The 19,452-nt window shown below is 36.8% G+C and overlaps 1 protein-coding gene across 2 annotated transcripts in view; it reads left to right on the top strand.

Moving 5' to 3' along the window:
- SLC39A12 (solute carrier family 39 member 12) overlaps positions 1-19,452 on the top strand; it is a 63,114-nt gene that overhangs the window by 31,172 nt on the left and 12,490 nt on the right. Inside the window, exons 8-12 of one of the 2 annotated variants that reach the window (XM_028507632.2) lie at positions 2,201-2,353; positions 4,121-4,219; positions 8,438-8,504; positions 12,295-12,453; positions 14,056-14,243. In XM_028507632.2, the coding sequence (XP_028363433.1) occupies positions 2,201-2,353; positions 4,121-4,219; positions 8,438-8,504; positions 12,295-12,453; positions 14,056-14,243 (666 nt within the window). Of the gene's footprint in view, positions 1-2,200; positions 2,354-4,117; positions 4,220-8,437; positions 8,505-12,294; positions 12,454-14,055; positions 14,244-19,452 lie in introns of both variants that reach the window. The other variant, XM_036023706.1, reaches the window with a different exon arrangement.

Raw genomic sequence — 19,452 nt, 5'->3', positions numbered from 1 at the left:
GAGCATTTATAAATTACCTGTAAATAAAAGTGAATGGGCTATAAGACATGGGAATGGTTTTTCTCCAGTGCTCCCCCAACTCACCCGTTTCATTCTCTGCCCTTCTCTGCTGTCTTTTGTGGCCTGGGAGATTGCAGATCCTCAGCTCCCTTGTAGCTGGGTGGTGGCCAGGGCCAGCCAATGTGAGGCATGACAGAAAAGTTGGGGCAGGCAGAGAGAGTGGCAGGTTGTTTCTTCCTGCCCCCTCCTGGCTCTGGTACTTGCTCTACAGCAGTGATTTCAACCGGTGTGCCACAAGAAATTTGAAAACATGCAATGCCTGACTATTTAGTCAGGGGCACTGACCTCTTTGCCCTTAGACTGTCAAATTAAAAATGACAACAGCCAGCACAACAACAGTTGTCCAGTGTGAATGAATCAGAATTTGCCTATTTTTTGTCATATTGTCAAAAAATAAAATTTCTGATGTGCCACAGAATTTTAGTAATTAGTTTATGTGTTCTGTGAGATGACAAAGGTGGACAATCACTGCTCTAGGAGCAGTTTATTACCTGCAATCCTACAGTTCCCATGGATATGGAAATTTTCCACAGGCCTCTGGAAATTTCTTACAGGGTCACTCTTGTTGCTTAGAAGCTCAATAATTATTAGATGTTCTGAAAATTGCAAAGTGAGCATTGGAGAAATGAAACAAACCATTATTAGTTTTAATTTCCTCTGTAATCTAATTTTCTGGAAATATTTCAAGGCTTATTGGCTTGAGGCAGTGGCTGAGGCCTTTTCTAGGTCACTGCAGAGGCTGCAGAGCTGTTCACTCCCAGGATCCTGGGAAACAGCAAAAGAATCTCAAGGCTCCCCAGGCCTCCCCAGGTTGGGGGTGGCATAGCTCCAGGCAGCAGGTGAGGATTTGGGGCAGGTGGGGCTTTCAACTGACTTTGCAGAGATATGTCACAGAGGGGCACTTAAATGATTAGCTAGGTTTCATGGAATTTGGAAGGCAGTTGTTTCACTTGAATAAAAAGAGGACAGAAGTTATTGGGAAGAGGAAGATGCGATGCAAGGGAGGTGGAAAACTGGAAGGACCAGCAGTCCCGACACATGACAAGTGTTCAAAGGGCTACAGGGAAACGAGAAAAAATGCCACTGTCATTATTTCCTTTCTTACTAGCTAAATTTATTCAACTTAGAGGTCTGCATTTTATTCCAAGATTGTGGGTTTTTCCCGTTTTGTGATATTACAATGTTCTCTGTATTGTGAAGTAATGGTAATTACAGATACTAGGTGGGTGTCCTTTAATGCCTTTACCAAAAGAAAAAGTTTCCTAACATATGTCGGTTTTTAGTTATGTCCATAAAATCAGTGTATGTACTCATGATGAATATATGTTTACACACATAAATATCTGCATACATATATATGAACATGAATACATGCAATATATATACATATAATTTCTTTTTCCTCTTTTTAATGGTCGGTAACATCCAAAATGTGGAAACCACTGAGCTATTTTCTTAAACTAGTTTCTTCAACTGCCTTCTCCTGTGGAAGGAATATGATACATAATGATTTACTAGTTCACAGGAAATCATGAGGTCAACCAATGGAATGAGTCAACCAAAGGGATGAGTCAAGTAGAGAAAAATTCCTAATGCTTTTCTTGTATCCTCTTCTGTCCCAGGTTGCTGAATATATTGCTAGGCATACAGGATGCACTCAGTGGAAAATGTCTTTATGGTAGATTTCTTACTACTCTGAATGTTTATTAAAAGTATTCTTTAATTGCAGTGGGGCATGAGGGGAATAAAGCCCAGATGAAATGTATCTTTATATTTGTTCTGGATATAAAATACATTGACTTGCTATAAGGCACTGTTGTACAAACAGATACTTTTGAACTCCTAAAAAATTCAGCTAAAGGACTGAGAATGCATGAAAATTTAGGCCACTTGCTGAAATAAGCTTAGGCTTTAATCTGTTCATAAGCAGGCACCACCTTCTTTTCTCTTGTACCCATTTTATCTGGTCAAGATTAAATCCTACAGTAGAAGTATTTATGTATCTAAAAGCAAACTGGGCTTTTAGTGATTTCAGGAGTTGTCATGGAGTTGAGTATATTCAATATTGGACCTCTGAATTAGTGTTTTAAGTCATCACGTTATTTCTTTATGTCTCTATCTCTCATTGTTTGTGTTTTAGGTTCTCGGTTTACATAAGCAGGAAGCCTCAGAGTCTGGACATGTCCATGAAAGCAAAGGTCACATTTGGAAACTCTTGGGACTAATTGGAGGCATCCATGGATTTTTCTTGATAGAAAAATGTTTTGTTCTTTTTGTGTCACCAAGTGTCGAGGTATATTTTAAGTTTTATTTATCCTTTGCATTAGGGCCTCATAATATTCGTCTTTCATTGCAGAAGTACTTATTCAAAAGTAATTGACTTCCTCATGAAGTTGTCTGTGTAACGGATGAGGGCCTGATTTCCAGAATCCACAAGTCATTCTGACTGGCAGCTTCCCTGTAAATCTGCTTATTAATCTTTTAAACATCTGTTGCTGGCCTGTTGATGTACTTGTTACAGTCTGCTGTTTGACCTTCACGGCTAGCTTAGAAACAGCAGACTATCTCTTGTCTGATAATAAAGGGGCCCACAGGCCTAGCTATCAAGCAGTGTTCTGAATTCCTAACCAAAAACAAACAAGCAAATAAAAATCTGAAAATTCACAAAATTACCCATTATTGTTTACCTTAAGGGCATTTAAAAATATAAAAACAAAACAATCAGGTATGGTATTTGTGATATATGTATATATTTAACTTGAATCATTGCTTTTATTCGGGCCTATATTTGATCAGTTCCTACATATATGATGAAATGTAAAAAAAAAAAAAACCCAGTTGACCTGTTTGGTGGGATGGTTAAAAAGGTAAACACTTATGAAAGACTCAATAAAGCAAGTTTTCTTTACAAAGTCCTGAGGCTCTGTAGTCCTCTTTGGTTTTTTACTTATTCTTGACTGCACTCAGGTCAAACTGGTAGTCTTTTAAAATGTCAGTACTTCTTCATTATCATTTCCAAGTTTGTTAGAAAATTCTATTTTATGCATCAAAAGTAGGTGGTTTTGTGGATGGGTAGAGAGTAGGTAGATGGCTAGATGTGCAATAAAAATAGACACAGCAAAACATCACCGGTCTAGGAAGTAGGTATCTGAGTGTTCATCTTACAGTTTTTTCAACTTTTCTGTATATTTGAAAATCTTTGTAATAAATAGATTTTAAACAAAATCCTGTGAAATAGTTTCTGTTTTAATGAAGCAGGGTTGTTTTTTGGCCTAGGGCCCCAACTAGAATGCCATAGTAACTCAAAATTGAAAATTCAAGCTTCAATCTCTTCACCTACTAATTTAGGACATTAATCTCCAGAAAAGGGGTCCTAATTCAATTAGCATGAAAAAACAATAATAGATCACCATTTAAACACAATAGATTAGCATTCCTGGACTGAAAAAACTGAATTACAAAGCCAACATATCTGTGTGTAATCATGAGAAATTTAACCAGGATAGAAATGAGTAAAATAAATTCTGAACATCTGAAATGTAGAGTTTATTTAGGTTGCCATTGTATTTGTCAAGGAACTTAAAATAAGTTTAAGAACATAATTTCAAGATTCATGATATTGAGAGGTAGATATTTTAAAAGCTCCAAGTGCTTTAATTGATTAATACATTTCTGGAGATTTTAATTTAGCAGTTTTAGGCTGTAATACAGTTTCAGTTATAATCCTTTTGGTATCTCCATCAGAAAAAAAATGAATTTAATTTTTTAGTAAATAAAAAAGGCATTATAATGACCACCACTGTTTGAGTCTTTTAAAATTCTTGCAGTTGCATGTTTGAAGCATTCTGAATGTGCATGCCAATTCAGAGCAGTCCTTGCTTCTCTAAGGGGAGGTGTTTTAGTGAATGCTCCTCACAGTGAGAGTCTCCGTTACTCTTGTTGTGCCACCCGTTGCTTTGGCCAATGAGCAAAATGTTAGCTAGAACCGTGGAATTGACAAAGGCCGCACTTGTGTTCTCTATTCTTCAGCACTAATTTTTAAACAATCCTCATCCAGCAGGGCATGCCACTGGTTAATGGGCACGTGGGACATTCCCACCATCTTGCACTCAATTCTGACCAGTCAGGCCGAGGCCAATCTGCTTCAACTATCCAGTTGGTAGGTTACTTATCTGAAATTTTCTGTTGGTTTGATTACTTTCTTTCCTTTATTACTTGAGTAGATGAAAATCAGTATGATAAATATAGAATTCACTCCTGACTTGCCTGTATTCTTGACCATGATAAATAGTTTAGCAAACTTCGCCAAGCACTTAAAAGCTGTTTTAAAGTATAAAAAGAATTTGCCATAGATTCAAATTATTGCAATCAGCACCCATTTGAAACATGTATGAACTAGATTGACATACTATACAGCAATTGAATTATTTTGTTTACAAGTTTTCATGAACCAGTTGACCTTTGTTTGTTTTCTATTCTGAATAATTCTTAGCCATGGGTAGGTGGATATAAATAAGCTAAACATGGATTTAGTGCATCTGGGAGCGGGGTGTCCATTTCACAATAAGGGAGAGAACTGGTTCTGCCCAATGAGATGTCTCATTGTAAGTGCTTTTGGTTACATTGAATTTTCCATGACAAAATTATCTATATGGATTCTCAAAACACAACCTCCAATCAGATTCAAAACAATATTCCCATTCTAATTCTCAAAATAACAAGTGAGGTGATGAGCAAAATATGAAAGTAGTATGTCATAGATAGAAAACTTGCCTCTTATAACCATGACCTTAGGAAAGGGTTTACTGTTCAAAGATAGATTCCTAACTGAGTAGAGATAAGTAAACTATTCCAGAGAAGTTAACACAGAAAAATATAAGTCAGACAATAGATTGCAGATCTACAGCTAATTCAAAAAAATTTCCTTTAAAATTATTTAAAATTCTTATTTTGTTTATTGCTAAGATAATTTACTCATGGTTGGAAAGAAGATAAGTTCAGGCTGAAATCAGTTTTAAAATCATTGTATTGTCACCTCTATTCTTTCTGTCTGATTGAAGGGTAAAGAACCCCAAAATATGTATAAGAAAATCTCTGATGCTAACTTAATGGGTTTGGGTTGCATTTGAATAGGCTGGCTTACTAATGATATATTCACCATTCCTTTTGTTACTTAAGCTGTACGATCAATTTAAGCAAATAGAAGTAATATGAACTTTAGAAACTGTTTCAATTACTATTTGTTCAGGCAGGAAGAAAACTCACAATTCTTTCCAATCAGCCAGGAATTTTGGATGTTTGCTTCTAAATTCCTTTACAGAGTGTGACATTATATAGCTTTTTGGGGGGAAAATCCTGGAATAAATATTTGAACTCATCTTTTAATGCAACTATAGAGAATTTTTATTATAATCAGCATTTTGATGTAACATAAAAAATTACATGGTGGGGGGTTCTAGATCCACCAGTTTCAGGCAGGAAGCCTGTCTACCTTCTCTAACCCTGTGTCCTTCAGGTATTCGTCTCAGCATCATTTTCCAAAAAATTGCCTGTCATTACATTTTTTGGATACCTGCTATCATTAACATGTTAACTTCAAGTTTACTTACTGTTTTACATTGAAAGAAGATGGTTATGTTTCACATTAAATTTGTCCCATAGTCTCCACACCTTTGGATGATAGAATTATATAAATATGGTTTTAAAATAATATGTTCAAAAGACAGATTTAAAGTATTCTTTTCACATAACAGAATAAGAATCTGAGGCACAGGGAGGGGAAGTGATTTTCCAGAAATTGAGCTATGCGTCAGTCTCTGAAACATATTAATCATGTAATCTTAACTCATATTATAGACATCGCTTTCAAAATCTTACTTCCTGGACTTCAAGCCAAGATGGAGGTGTAGGTAGACACACTATGCCTTCTCATGCAACCAAAAGAAGGACAACAACAAACTTAAAGACAAAAAACAACCAGAACTGCCAGAAAATCGAACTATGTGGAAGTCCAACAATCAAGAAGTTAAAGAAGAAACATTCATCCAGACAGTAGGAGGGGTGGAGTCAGGCAGCTGAGGCAGAGAGGACTCATGGCAAGGCAGTGGCTGTGGACCAGGTGATACCACATTCGCATGCAGATAAACTGGGAGGAACCACTGGGGAGCGAGATAGATTGCGCAACCCAGGGTCACAGTGTGGGGAAATAAAGCCACAAAACCTCTGACTCAAAAAATCTGTGGGGGTTGTGGCGGCAGGAGAAATTCCTAGCCTCACAGGAGAGTTAATTGGAGAGACCCACAGGGTCCTAGAATGTATACAAACCCACCCACTTGGGAATCAGCAGCAGAAGGGCCCAATTTGCTTGTGGGTAGCAGGGGAAGTGACTGAAAGCTGGCCCAGAGCCCAGCAAGCAGCATTGTTCCCTCTTGGACCCCTCCCCCACATACGGTGTCACAACGTAGCAACATAGGTTGCCCTGCCCTGGTGAACACCTAGGGCTCCACCTATTACCACATATCAGGTGAAGCCAGACCAATAAAAAGTGGCCCAAATGAAAGAACAGATCAAAACTCCAGAAAAAATACAACTAAGCAATGAAGAGATAGTCAACCTGTCAGATGCACAGTTCAAAACATGGTAATCAGGATGCTCACAGAATTGGTTGAATGTGGTCGCAAATTAGATGAAAGAATGAAGGCTATGCTAAGTGAAATAAAGGAAAACATATAGAAAAACAACAGTGACAGGAAGGAAACCAGGAGTCAAATCAATGGTTTGGACCAGAAGGAAGAAAGAAACATTCAACCAGAAAAGAATGAAGAAACAAGAATTCAAAGAAATGAGGAGAGGCTTAGGAACCTCTAGGACAACTTTAAACATTCCAACATCTGAATCATAGGGGTACCAGAAGAGGAGAAAGAGCAAAAAATGGAAAACTTATTGGAAAAAAATTAATGAAGGAGAACTTCCCTAATCTGGCAAAGGAAATAGACTTCCAGGAAGTCCAGGAAGCTCAGAGAGTCCCAAAGAATTTGAACCCAAGGAGGAACACACCCAGGCACATCATAATTACATTACCCAAGATTAAAATTAAGGAGAGAATCCTAGAAGCAGCAAGAGAAAAGGAGACAGTTACCTTCAAAGGAGTGCCCATATGACTATCAGCTGATTTCTCAAAAGAAATCTTGCAGGCAAGAAGGGGCTGGAAAGAAGTATTTGAAGTCATGAAAGGCAAGGTCCTACATCCAAGATTACTCTATCCAGCAAAGCTATCATTTAGAATGAAAGGGCAGATAAAGTGCTTCCCAGTTAAGGTCAAGCTAAAGGAGTTCATCATCACCCAGTCCTAATTATATGAAATGTTAAAGGGACTTATCTAAGAAAAAGAAGATCAAGATATGGAAAGTAAAATGACAGCAAACTCACAATCATTAACAACCACACCTAAAACAAAAACAAACTAAGCAAACAACTAGAACAGGAACAGAATCACAGAAATGGAGATCCCAGGCAGGGTTATCAGCAGGGGAGTGAGAGGGGGAGAAAGGGGGAAAAGGTACAGAGAATAAGTAGCATAAATGGTAGGTAGAAAATAGACAGGGGTAGGTTAAGAATGGTATAGGAAGTGGAGAAGCCAAAGAACTTATATGTGCAACCCATGGACCTGAACTAAAGGGAGAGAATGCAGGTGGGAGGGGGTATGGTGGGCAGAGGGGGATAAAGGGGGGGAAATGGGAGAGCTGTAATAGCAAAATCAATAAAATATGAAAAAACCAAAAAAACCAAAATCTTACTTCCCTGTCATATGAAAGGATGAGAAAACTTTAAAAATTGATTATATTTGCTTTTCTAAGTCTATTGATCTTATTTCTTAATTGGCAAGACTCTTACTGACTAGTAAAGCAACAAGATCAGAATATGAGGCCATGACAAATGAAACGAGGTATGGTGTTGACATAGGGTCTCTATCCACAGCACACGATCTGCTTAAAGAGCTGAAGATGAATTCTAGATTCACAATCAATAGAAGAGCCAAATTAGGTCAAGAAACAAGAATCTATGTTTTCTACAACTTTTGGCTTTCATAAAGGTTTACATAATTAGGTGTCTGCACTACAGACAGCGCCTCCACACTCCACGAGAGACTGATCTATGTGAGTGCTGTCTTCATCTGCACGCAGTTAGTGCCAAAACCTTGCTTGCAGACTCCCAGCCCTACCTTCTATGTTTGTCTACAAAGTTTAGAAGTTCTAGCTTACTCTAGAACATTAAAACTGTCTCTTAAAAATTAATATAACTCTTCAGATGTTTCATTTTTCAACAAAAATAATGACTATTGCTTATCTGTTATCGTTTATTTTTTAATTGACAATAGAAAGGCCCAGAAGACTCCCAGGCAGCTGAAATTCCAATAGGCAGTACGACAGCCTCCAACAGAAAATGTGAGTACTAATTGAAACAACTAAACATTAACTGTAGGAAGTGCCACAGAAAAAGGTTATGTCTGCTTTAAAATAAGGGTCATAAATTTCATATTGGGTAAGCATTTCATTATTAAAATCTCTGCAATAGAATTTTTAATAAAGAATTATTTCCATCAATCTTTCAATCTTTCTCGTTTCATTCATGACCCATTAATATCAAGTTTACTCCATTCTTTAAAAATGCTATTTTCCCCAATAATTTAAAACTGATCTTCTAAAAATGTCAATTATTATAAACACATATGTGGTTATCAGAGCCCCTTTAAAATAATGCTTACATGCTTACAAGATGGTTAAGCCTGTCACTGTGAAGATTGAAGACATCATTGGTTTTTTGGGGGGTTTTTTTTGTCTTCTATCATTGTCTACTAAAAACTGATCACAAATGTCTATGTCATTTGTTTCATATTGCCATTTAAGATGGTGGAGTTCAAATCAGTGGGACCTCATTATTCACACCTTATTCTATAACTCATTTATTTATATAATTTTCAACCAACCTTTTATTTCTATGACTTTCTCTATTTCTGAATTTAATTTACCAGTTTGGGATAAGAATTTATTTCTTTTTGCTTATATTTGGGAATAGTTCTTAAAGGGTTTGTTTATTTATTTATTTATTTATTTATTTTTGGACTCTTGGTTTTCATCAGTTGCTCCTGAATCTTTGCCCCACTTTTCCCATGTATATTATCTTTTTGTGGTACATGCTTCTCAGTGTTTTAATGTTAAGCAGCTACGATTAATTATTCCTGTTCTACAATAAGTTATTGCCCAATAATAAAAATAGCTACCATTTATTGAACAATTATTATATGCCAAGCACAGTGTTAAAAACTAGATATGAATCATCTTATTTAATCTTCCTATAGCTTAATAAAGTAAGAACAATTATTATTCAAAGTATACAAGTAAAGAAACCAATGGTTAGAAAGGATAAGTCACTGCCCAGGATTACATAGCCAGTAAGCCACAGCATTGAGGAACTAAGTAAATGCTAATGCGTCGATGATTTCTTTGTGACCATTCATTAATGCATGCATCCATGTGTTTTCTCACATTTTTGTCATTCAAGACAGGTTTGAAAATGTGTCCTGTTTCAGGCACTGATGCATGAGAGAATAAAAACACAAATGGTCTTTATCTCTAGTGTGCAGTGTGGTTGGGGGTATAAATGCAAATAAGAACAAGCATGATTGTGTCAATCACTATTCTAAATGTGTTGGATATATTAACTCCTGTGATTTATTTGATTTAAAATATATAAGTAAATAGTCTGTCCAACCAATTCTGCTTTTTGGACATTGATAGTACAATTTTTTTTCTTCTAAATCTTCAGTTCCAGGAGACATTTTAGAATGCCTGGCACTTGGTAGGCCAACAACAAGACACTTCTTTGTTTTTGTTTTTGAAAGAAAGCAAGAGGCAAAAAGGATCTGCTCAGTCAAATTAAGACCAAGGAGCAGATGCCAGATCAGGGAGTAATGATGGTCTTATTTAAATATTTTGTAGGCTTCATATCTTTCCACTTCAGATATCAAGGTTGGCATACAGAAGGAATAGTGAACCAACCCAAATTCAATTACTCAACTGCCCTTTTGCCAGGCACATATTGAATTAACTTCAGATATTTGATTACTTGTTTCATATTACCTCATTGGTAGAGTTCAGCTTGTGTTTCAAAAGACAGGATGTGAAAATCCTATCCACAGTCTGATTTAAATAAACAAAAAGCAAAATGATATAAGGTCCAGCCCGTGTTTCACCACGGAAAATCTCTGGGAACTCAGAAATGTGGAACTCAATATGACTGCCAGATACATAAGGAAAGGTAAATATTAATGATAATTCTGTAATGAGTATATTAAATTACCAGTGAACACCTGTTTTACCCTCTGTTGAATAATTTTTAATTATTTTAAACAATATGCACAATGTGTTCCTTGTGGCTTACATGCAAAAACGTATATTTGCCTTGTGGCTTGTTACATGTCCATGATTTGACATTTAGAAACCCATAGCGAAAGAAAATAAAATAACATAAAACAAAAATAGGCCTCACTGTTTCTTAGCAGAATACAACTTGGGTAAAAAGTTTCCATTTGAATATAAGCTATTAATATCAATACTACATGTGGGCATGTGGAAATTATAACTTATTTGCATTCTACAATATTGTCCAATGTATTACTTGAAATTATTTCATTTTATTATACTTTCACAAAGAAGAGCTTTATTTCTGAAAAGTGACAGGAACAGCTAAGTGACCTGCTAGTACTATTAGATTCTAAGAGCTTCCAGACAAAGCCAACAAGAACTCCCTGAATTCAATAATTTGACATATAGTCTGTGTTTTTATGACTGTTGCCTGGAATCTTTTTATTTTTAATAAAAATAAAATGAATTATTAAACCACAAGAAGGATGTAAGTCAGTCTCACAATGACAGTTCTAAATTTTAGAAGCAAAACGCATGAGAAATCTTTGAAACGTAGTCAAAACATCTCTCTCCTGGGTGACAGTCTAGGCTGTGTCTTCTGTTCACTCAACTGGAGTTATGTATTTCATGGTGTGGGGTATGAAATGAGTCATATTATACCCCCCATATAAGACAGGAAACCATACCATAATACAGTCCCCCTGCGATCTTAGACCATGGAACAGAAACCAGGAGGTTCTCTTCCTATTTTTGAGTGTAAAATCATTAGAATACTGTGTTCAATTCTATCAGTAATAACAGCTACTATTTAGACCTGTCACACAGTATAGAACAACTGAGTGGTTAATGAGTTTTTAGACTATGGCAATTGATTTGAATGGCTTTTCTTATCAAATGATATACCTAGGTTGTTTACTGTCAGAATAAATGTTATTTCTGAAATACCTTTTGTATAGTCATTCAACTCTGTAATTGGTTATACGAACATATAAGCTTAAGTTTTTGAAAAAAGAAATTCTGTGTGTTAAAAACTTGACCCAGTTATGACCTAAATTATTTCATTAATTAAGCCCATTATTATCTAAACTAGTTTACTGACTCTTCACCGATCAGGTCATGCATATTATGTAATGTGCATGAATCCCATGAAAACAGCTTCTCTTTATTTTGTTCAATGTCTAGCTGGTCTAGTACTGAAAGTTATTTTCAGAAAGATAAGAACATTAAGTAATTGTTCCAAAGCTAGCTTTGGGATCAGCAGAGTTGGAAGTGGCTCTGTTGAGGCCCCGACTGGTGAGTAAACGAGGCACTTTGTCAGGGTGATCAGCGTAATCAGGCACACACTAGCAGGGAGTACGTGCCTGCAGGTTGACACGAGGAACAGCATGGCTCAGAGGGAACTGTTTTGTAAAATAGGCTCCACTTTAATGCAGGGAGGATATTAAATTATCTTAAAATGCCTTACAAAGGTCATTGCTGGTATTTTGGGAGGTTATAACAATACTATTTTTATTTTTTCCCTTTTTTTTGGCACAGCTCAGCAAGGTGGTAAAATAGTGAATACCAAGTACAATTCATCTCATTATTAGTCAGATCCACTAAAAAGCAGTGACCATACATCCAAGCACATTGGTGACCATATTTGCCTCCAGTCCTGACTTATTTTGAAAGCTGAAACACAGTGGGGTTACTTAATCTGAAGCTTTTTAAGAATGTCAAAGGTGGATGAGAAAGTTGGTCAGGTTGGAAGGGTTACATGAAACAGTTAGTGCTCTGTTCATGCTTCTCACACCTTTATCTGATTTTTTAGGCAAACCCATTCGCTTATTAGCAATCATGGTGCTAGTTGGGGACAGCCTGCATAACTTCGCAGATGGCCTTGTCATAGGAGCAGCCTTCTCGTCTTCGCCTGAGTCTGGAGTAACCACAACAATTGCTATCTTGTGTCATGAGATTCCACATGAAATGGGTGAGTCTGACAGTAGACTCACTGTTTTCTGCTTGTTGAGACAATCATAATAATTTCTAGCTATGGTTTCCTAGACTTCCTTTTCTAAACTATGATAAAAAGGTGACTACTTTTCTTCCATAGCTTATTTGTAAAAGCAGAAGAGAACTAGCAAAAATTACTTTACCTTGGGGTAAAATTTAGTTAGACTGTTAGGTTTCCCAGGGCCAGAAGCGACTCTTTATATTCTGGAGAATTCTATATGGGAGAAAGTCATTAGAGAAAATTCCCTCTAGAGAACTTTGGCAAGAATTTTAAAATCTGCATAGCAAATGTGGGAAAAACATTAAGAGAAGAATTTTACCCATTATGCCAGCAAACAGGTCAATGAGATAAAGTAACGTTTAAATTAAAGCCATACCATGGTTTCATCAACCGGATTTATGCAAGATATCCAAAGCCAACTGTAAAATTGATATGACAGGCATTTGGTAGCAGATGCACATAAGACTCTTTATCTGGATAATCTTAATAGCCCTGTAATTCAAATCCTGCCTCCCAGAAATCAAGATGAGATAGAATATACATTAATGAAACAGACCCAGAAATAGTAGAGGCTGGCCCTAGGCACACACATACCCTAGAGAGAGGGCTCTGGCTATTATTCTTTCTGTTCTCATTTTCAGACCTTCATTGCCCTCTTAGGCCAACCTTCTCCTCTGTCTTTAGTGTCTATTGTCAGAAGTCCTATTGCCAGCTCATCCTTGACCCATCCCTACTGAAGCAGTTTGTTGAACATCCTTCCTGAATCCATTGAAATGTGCCTAGTTTGGGTGCCCTATCCTATGGTCCCGCTTTAAGCTACTATAGTAAATCCTCAGAGGAGTGTGACCATCTGTGGCAGGCCAGCAAAGATGCATTAAGATCTGTTTATAGACCAGCTATACAATGGAGCTAGCAAACTCAGTCCCTAGGCTGTCTTTATTGAATTTCAGCCTTGTCTCAATCCCCAAAACTAAGAAATAGAGGCTCTCAGATTAATAGGCCATTCTTTTCTTGGGGGAAAGGAGTGAATGTGATGTTCTCAAATCATTAAGATCTTAATACATTTTCTAAAGGAAATTTTTGTTTTCTTAGTCAACTTTGGCAATGAGCTTAAAATCTCACATTAAGTGGTTTTCTTTTCCCAAAGCAGTTCCGATAAGCAAACAATGAAAGCCCACATCATGTTTACTACCTTGTGATTTTGTTTGACAAGTTTTCAGGGAAAAAGATTTAGAAATCCTGGGATAGCAAATGCTTTATTTTGCATTTATCTAAACTGAAAATGCCACAAGACCACAGGACGTCAGAAACTAAAGAGTATGTCACAGTTTTCTGTGTATGCTATCTTTGGGAGCAGTAAAAGGAATAGAACTCTTGAAATGTAACTTCTTAATTGCATAGCGAGTTAGCTATGAATCCTAGAGAAATCTAGGAAAATGGTTTCTAACTTGACCTTTCAGTTTGACTTATAAAATTGATCCCAGGTGCTGACATTTGAAACAACCTAATAGCATATTACTCTACCAAAGCCATCATCAGTTAATTGATAATTATATTTTCTCTTTCCTTAAATTTCAGGAGACTTTGCTGTGCTGCTAAGCTCTGGACTTCCTATTAAAATTGCCATCCTGATGAATTTTATAAGCGCTCTAACTGCCTTCATAGGACTGTATATTGGCCTCTCAGTATCAACTGATCCTTGTGTTCAAAATTGGATCCTGACAGTTACTGCTGGGATGTTCTTATATTTATCCTTGGTGGAAATGGTAAGCTTTGGGGCTTTTCCATTTTCTTCTTCTAAACACTGAAAATATAAAACAGGGAAAAAGCATTAAAATGAAAGGATAGATGGGGAGAAGAAAAGAATAATATAGATAACAATATAAAAGATTAAAGAAATATTCTGTGTAATCCAAGAAAGGAAATTACAGGAAGAAGAAATAGAATTTGAGACACAGAAAATGTTGATATTCTTTCAGTGAACTGAAGTTGAATGAATGAAACCTTTATAATAGCCAAAAAGTGATCATCAGTTGATTCTGTTCTGGCTTTGTATCTGTATATGATGCCTGTACCTCTAGATAAAAAATAACAAGTTTCGTTAGATAGCTAGCTATTTCATTTATACATTGGAAATTTATTCAACCAAATTTGTAATTGCATTAAATAGCTGTTTGACTTAATTAACCAACAGTATTTTTAAAATAATGATTTTCTCTTCAAGCTGTAATTGCCAGATGGTTACCATGTGGTGACATAAGATTGTCATAGTATGCATCTTTAGAATTGTAACCTATGTTCCCTAAAGGGGTCTTTGCTGACACCAACGACAATTCAGTCACCAGGTTTCATCCTGTATAATCTTATGAAAAAATTAAACCTGGGAAATTTTACTTTTTTTTTTTTTGCCTTCTAACTTCTGGTCTTCATTAGGTAAGCCAGTCTTTTTTAAGGTCATTTTCTATTAAACTTGTTTATAATTTAAATATCTCAAGGTGAAAGTCATAATGATAATCCCTTCTCATGAGTTGGAATAAGGTAAATAAAAATGACATAAATTACCAAAAGAAATATTTAATACTGAGAAGCAATGGAACACTAACCTGAGTGAAGGTAAAATGAATAAGCTTGAAGATACTGTATGGAATACAGGACCATTGGGATGGGCTAAGGATGTGGCAGAATCCAGGTACTGTCCTGGAAGTAAATAAAAAGAAATGTTTCATAAGGGAAAAAAATCTAGAAGCCAGGAACCTGTGCTGATAGAATTAGAATAATATTGTGTTCTTGAAGTAAAATTTAATAAAGGAACACTTCAAGTGAACACCACCATTTTACATTCCTTTGTAAATGCTTCTGCCTTTCTGATTGCTTTTCTTTCATTTTTTTTAAATTTACTGATTTGACAGAGAGAGAACGGAAGGAAGGAGAGAGAGAGTCAAACAGACATCAATTTCTGGTTCCACCTATTTACGCATTAATTGGTTGTTTCTTATATGTGCCCTGACCAGGAATTGAATTTCCACAACTTTGGTGTATGGGGATGAGGCTCTAACCAACTGACCTATCTGTCCATGGTTGTTTTTCTTAGTTCTCATAAGATTCAAATAGATGAGTAAACATCAGAATGTACTTCCATGTTTATACATGTACTTACATGTTATTTATGATACTCAGGAAAGTTCTTGATCTTGCTGGTGAAGATAGCTAAAATTGGGGCAGATTTTACCCTCTCCCTTTCCTGAACCCAAATCCTCAACCCATGGTCAATATACATAATCCTTTGATCCTTCCAGTTTGGGAAATCTGGATTTCTAGCCTTTTGTCACTTCAAAAGCACACTGTCCACCCATCATTGAATGTTGGAAGGTACCTTTTGTTTATGGTGTCTCTATATAAGTCCTCACATTCACTCTTGAACCTCCTGATTTTCAGCTTTCTAATTTCTCTTCATGAGTCAGTTGGGGGAAGTTGCTGTATTCTTTTGAAGTTCGTTTATTTATTTGTTTATTTTTTTTACACAGTCTGAATCTCTCTTCAAGCGTGATGGATGTGCATGTATGTAGTCAATCCTTTTTCTTTGTTAGGGAAACTACTCTCCCAAGATTGACCTGAGAAGATTGTTAAGAGCCATTTGTCATGTAGAACCCTGAGTTAAATATATCATTTTCTCCTCAATATTTCTCCTCCTGATTTTGTAAGGGTAAGACATTGCTTGTAAGAAAGCAATATGTCTGGTATCCTGTGAGATTCAACTAGAATAAATCTTGACCTTATTGAAAATTACTATTGGTCCGGGAAAAAGCAGCATTCTGGCAAAAAGACAGAAAATAAAATACTCCAAGTTTCCTGGGGTGACTTCCTATAATCCAGGTCGCCTGCTCTCACGGCCTTTTGTGTAACTTCTGAACAAATTCGACTCTTTCACACAGCAGCAAATTTAACCGTTGCTGTACTCTGGGGCTATGCCAAAGAAAATAGTCTTTTGCATTTAAAGGAAAGAAAACAAAGTTTCATGACTCTGTAAATAGCAAAGAAAATAAATGACAACAATGAAAGGGTAATGGGGAATACTTTCATACATGGGATATTTACTAAACCCTGGAAATTTACCAGCAGGGTTAATGTGGAAAGATTAGCCAGATTTTTGCTTTCCTTGTTTGTTTCAAAGAAATTGGGTGTGTTATTTCAAAGTCCTACAAGAAAAAGAACTAGGGGCAAAAATGAGACCATTAGCAATGAAATCAACAAGGAAGAAAGTCTTCTGGAAATCTGCCACAGTGGTATTGCCTTATCCAAGCACACTAACTCCCAGTTGCATTGAATGGTTTCTAAAGAAAGTTAAGAATGAACGTAGCTCTGGGTGGCCAAAGGAAACTCATTCTTTTTACAAAGATTGGTGTCCTAGACTGGGTTTTCTCTAAGCAGAAGCTAAGGCAAAGGTTTGAGTGAAGGTAATTCATTTGGGAGGTAAGCCCAGGGAGCAAGACTGAGGGCAAATCAGGTAAAACAGAGAAGGATAAAAAGTCAATAAAACAACGTGTTTTTCCCTGGCTGGTGTGGCTCACTGGATTGAGCACCTGCCTGCAAACCAAAAAGTCACTGGTTCAATATCCAGTCAGGTCACATGCCTGGGTTGTGGGCCAGGTTCCCAGTAGGGGGCGTGCGAGAGGTAACCATACATTGCTGTTTCTCTCCCTCTTTTTCTCCCTCCCTTCCCATCTCTCGAAAATTAAATTTAAATTTTTTAAGTTAAAAAAACAATGTGTTTTTATTAAATTGGCCATCACTCTTGGGGGAATCCATAACATAGGACCTTCTGAGGGGGCTCCTGTCCCCATTGTTCAAAGCTGGCCCCACAAGAATTATTCCCCATACTCTCAGGTTATACATGCTTGAGTGCCAAGGGAGTTCCCATGGTGGCTCCCTGCCATGAAGTCTGAGAAGCCCAGGACAGGAGAAAGAGGAATGTAGTGTGGGCCTGAAGCAAGGCTTTATGCAGCACCTTCTTGGAACTGATCTCTGCTAATGTGGCTAGGGTAAGAGATGGGGCTGAGAGAATATAAAATAGCATGAGAGTGAGGTCCATTAACAGCTGACCCTTTTCCACCACTCAAATATGCACATGTTCTCCTTTACTTGGAAGTCCCATCTATCATGGTGGTAGCCAGGCAAAACTCCACAAAGACTTAATACAAAATAGTGGAGCCAGCTCCAAACCCTGACGATCTTGAGGCCATATTTGATGCTCATCAGCTCTCTCCTGTAGCACCCAATCTTGATTCCCCTCATCGGCAGGCAACAGAATGCCCTGGCATTCTTTCCGCATAAAGCAATTCAGGCTGTACAGAGAGATCTGCTGTGACCCCATTAGGCTATGTTTCCTGTAGTTGCCTGGTAACCATTGTCAGTGGACATGGAAGCACCAAGAGATGCTACAAGGAATCCCCAGGCTTCTGGATATGTTCCTTGCTTACTCCGTTGTGTAGCAGTAACCCTAACTTCCATGGTAACCAGTGACAATTACTCCTACTAATATTGTAAGTTTTCTCTACTGGTTCATTCATTGGTATCAGGAGCTCAAGTGACAAGGTGGTAGTAACAGCTTCAAGTTCAGTGGAAATATTCTCTGGTGTATTCTCTTCAAGAAAAATGTGTTCTGACAGAGCTAAAGTTTGCATGAACAGGAAGCACAAATTCCACAAGTAAAAAAACTGGCAGTGATTGATGACCATGGCTTTATGATTTTCCCTACTATTTATGCTCTTATCTCTTGTATCCTTCCTTCTACTCACTTTGTATTTAATTTTCTGTTTATTTTTTACTTTGTGTGGTAGAATGATATATCATTGACTTTGTCTTTCTTCTTTTCTAATTTAAGCATTTAAAGTTATAAAGTTCCCTCTAGTACTGCTTTAGCTGAGTCCCATATTTTTAATGTGTTGTGTTTTCAATAGTGACTATTTTGAAGTATTTTTAATTTTCCATGTAATTTTTTGAGCCATATGTTATATATGTTATATAGAAGAATGTTGCTTAATTTCTCATTATTTGGAACCTGTCTAAATATCTTTTTGCTTTAATTCCTTCATAGTCAGAGAATATACTTTATATTTACTTTTGAAACTTTTGAGACTTGTTCTCTGGCCCAGCATATGATCCATCCTGGTGAGTGACCCCCTTGTGCATTGCGAAAGTACATGAACGGAGTGTGTTGGCAGTGGGGTTCTGTGAATATCAGACTGGCCGACAGTGTTATTCAAATTTTCAAATTCTGCACTGATTTTTTCCCTCCACTTGTTCTGGTAATAATTATTGAGGAAGGTATGTTAAAATATAAACCTATATTCATGATTTGTATATTTTGTTCTTCTTTCCATTTTGCTTCATGCGCTTGAATTTCTTTTATTAAATGCATGCATATTTAGGATTGTTATGTCCTTTTGACGGATCAATACTTTTATAATGGTAAAAGATTCCTCTTTATCTTGAGTACTCCTCCTTGTCTTGAAGCCGCCTTTTCCTGGTGTTAATACAGTCACATCTGCTTTCCTGCCCATTGTTTGCACAGAATATCTTTTCCATCCTTTTATCTTCCACCTATCTGTGGAAGTCAGTGGTGGTGCCTAGATGGAATGTTTGAACTGTCATTTAACAGAAGTGTGTCCCATGCAATTAATAATGCCTGTGATGGATAAATTAGTATCCATTTATCTTGTTTTCCCACCTTATCTTAATTATATTTGTTTGTTGTCTTTTACATAGTCCCAAGTTTGCTACAAAGATTTCATAGGATTTGTTCTCTCTATCTATAATGACATACCCCACACCCAAAGAGATACACGTCCTAAGCTTGGGAACCAGGGACAACCTTATCTTACACATCAACAAGGACCTTGCAGACGTGATTAAGATTTAGGACCTTGAGATGGGGAGATTATCCTGGGTTGTCTGTGGTCCCAATCTAATCACAGG

This window comes from Phyllostomus discolor, chromosome 1 (genome assembly GCF_004126475.2).
Source record: "Phyllostomus discolor isolate MPI-MPIP mPhyDis1 chromosome 1, mPhyDis1.pri.v3, whole genome shotgun sequence".
Classification (NCBI taxonomy): Eukaryota; Metazoa; Chordata; class Mammalia; order Chiroptera; family Phyllostomidae; genus Phyllostomus; species Phyllostomus discolor.
This window is presented reverse-complemented; position numbering and strand designations above follow the sequence as displayed.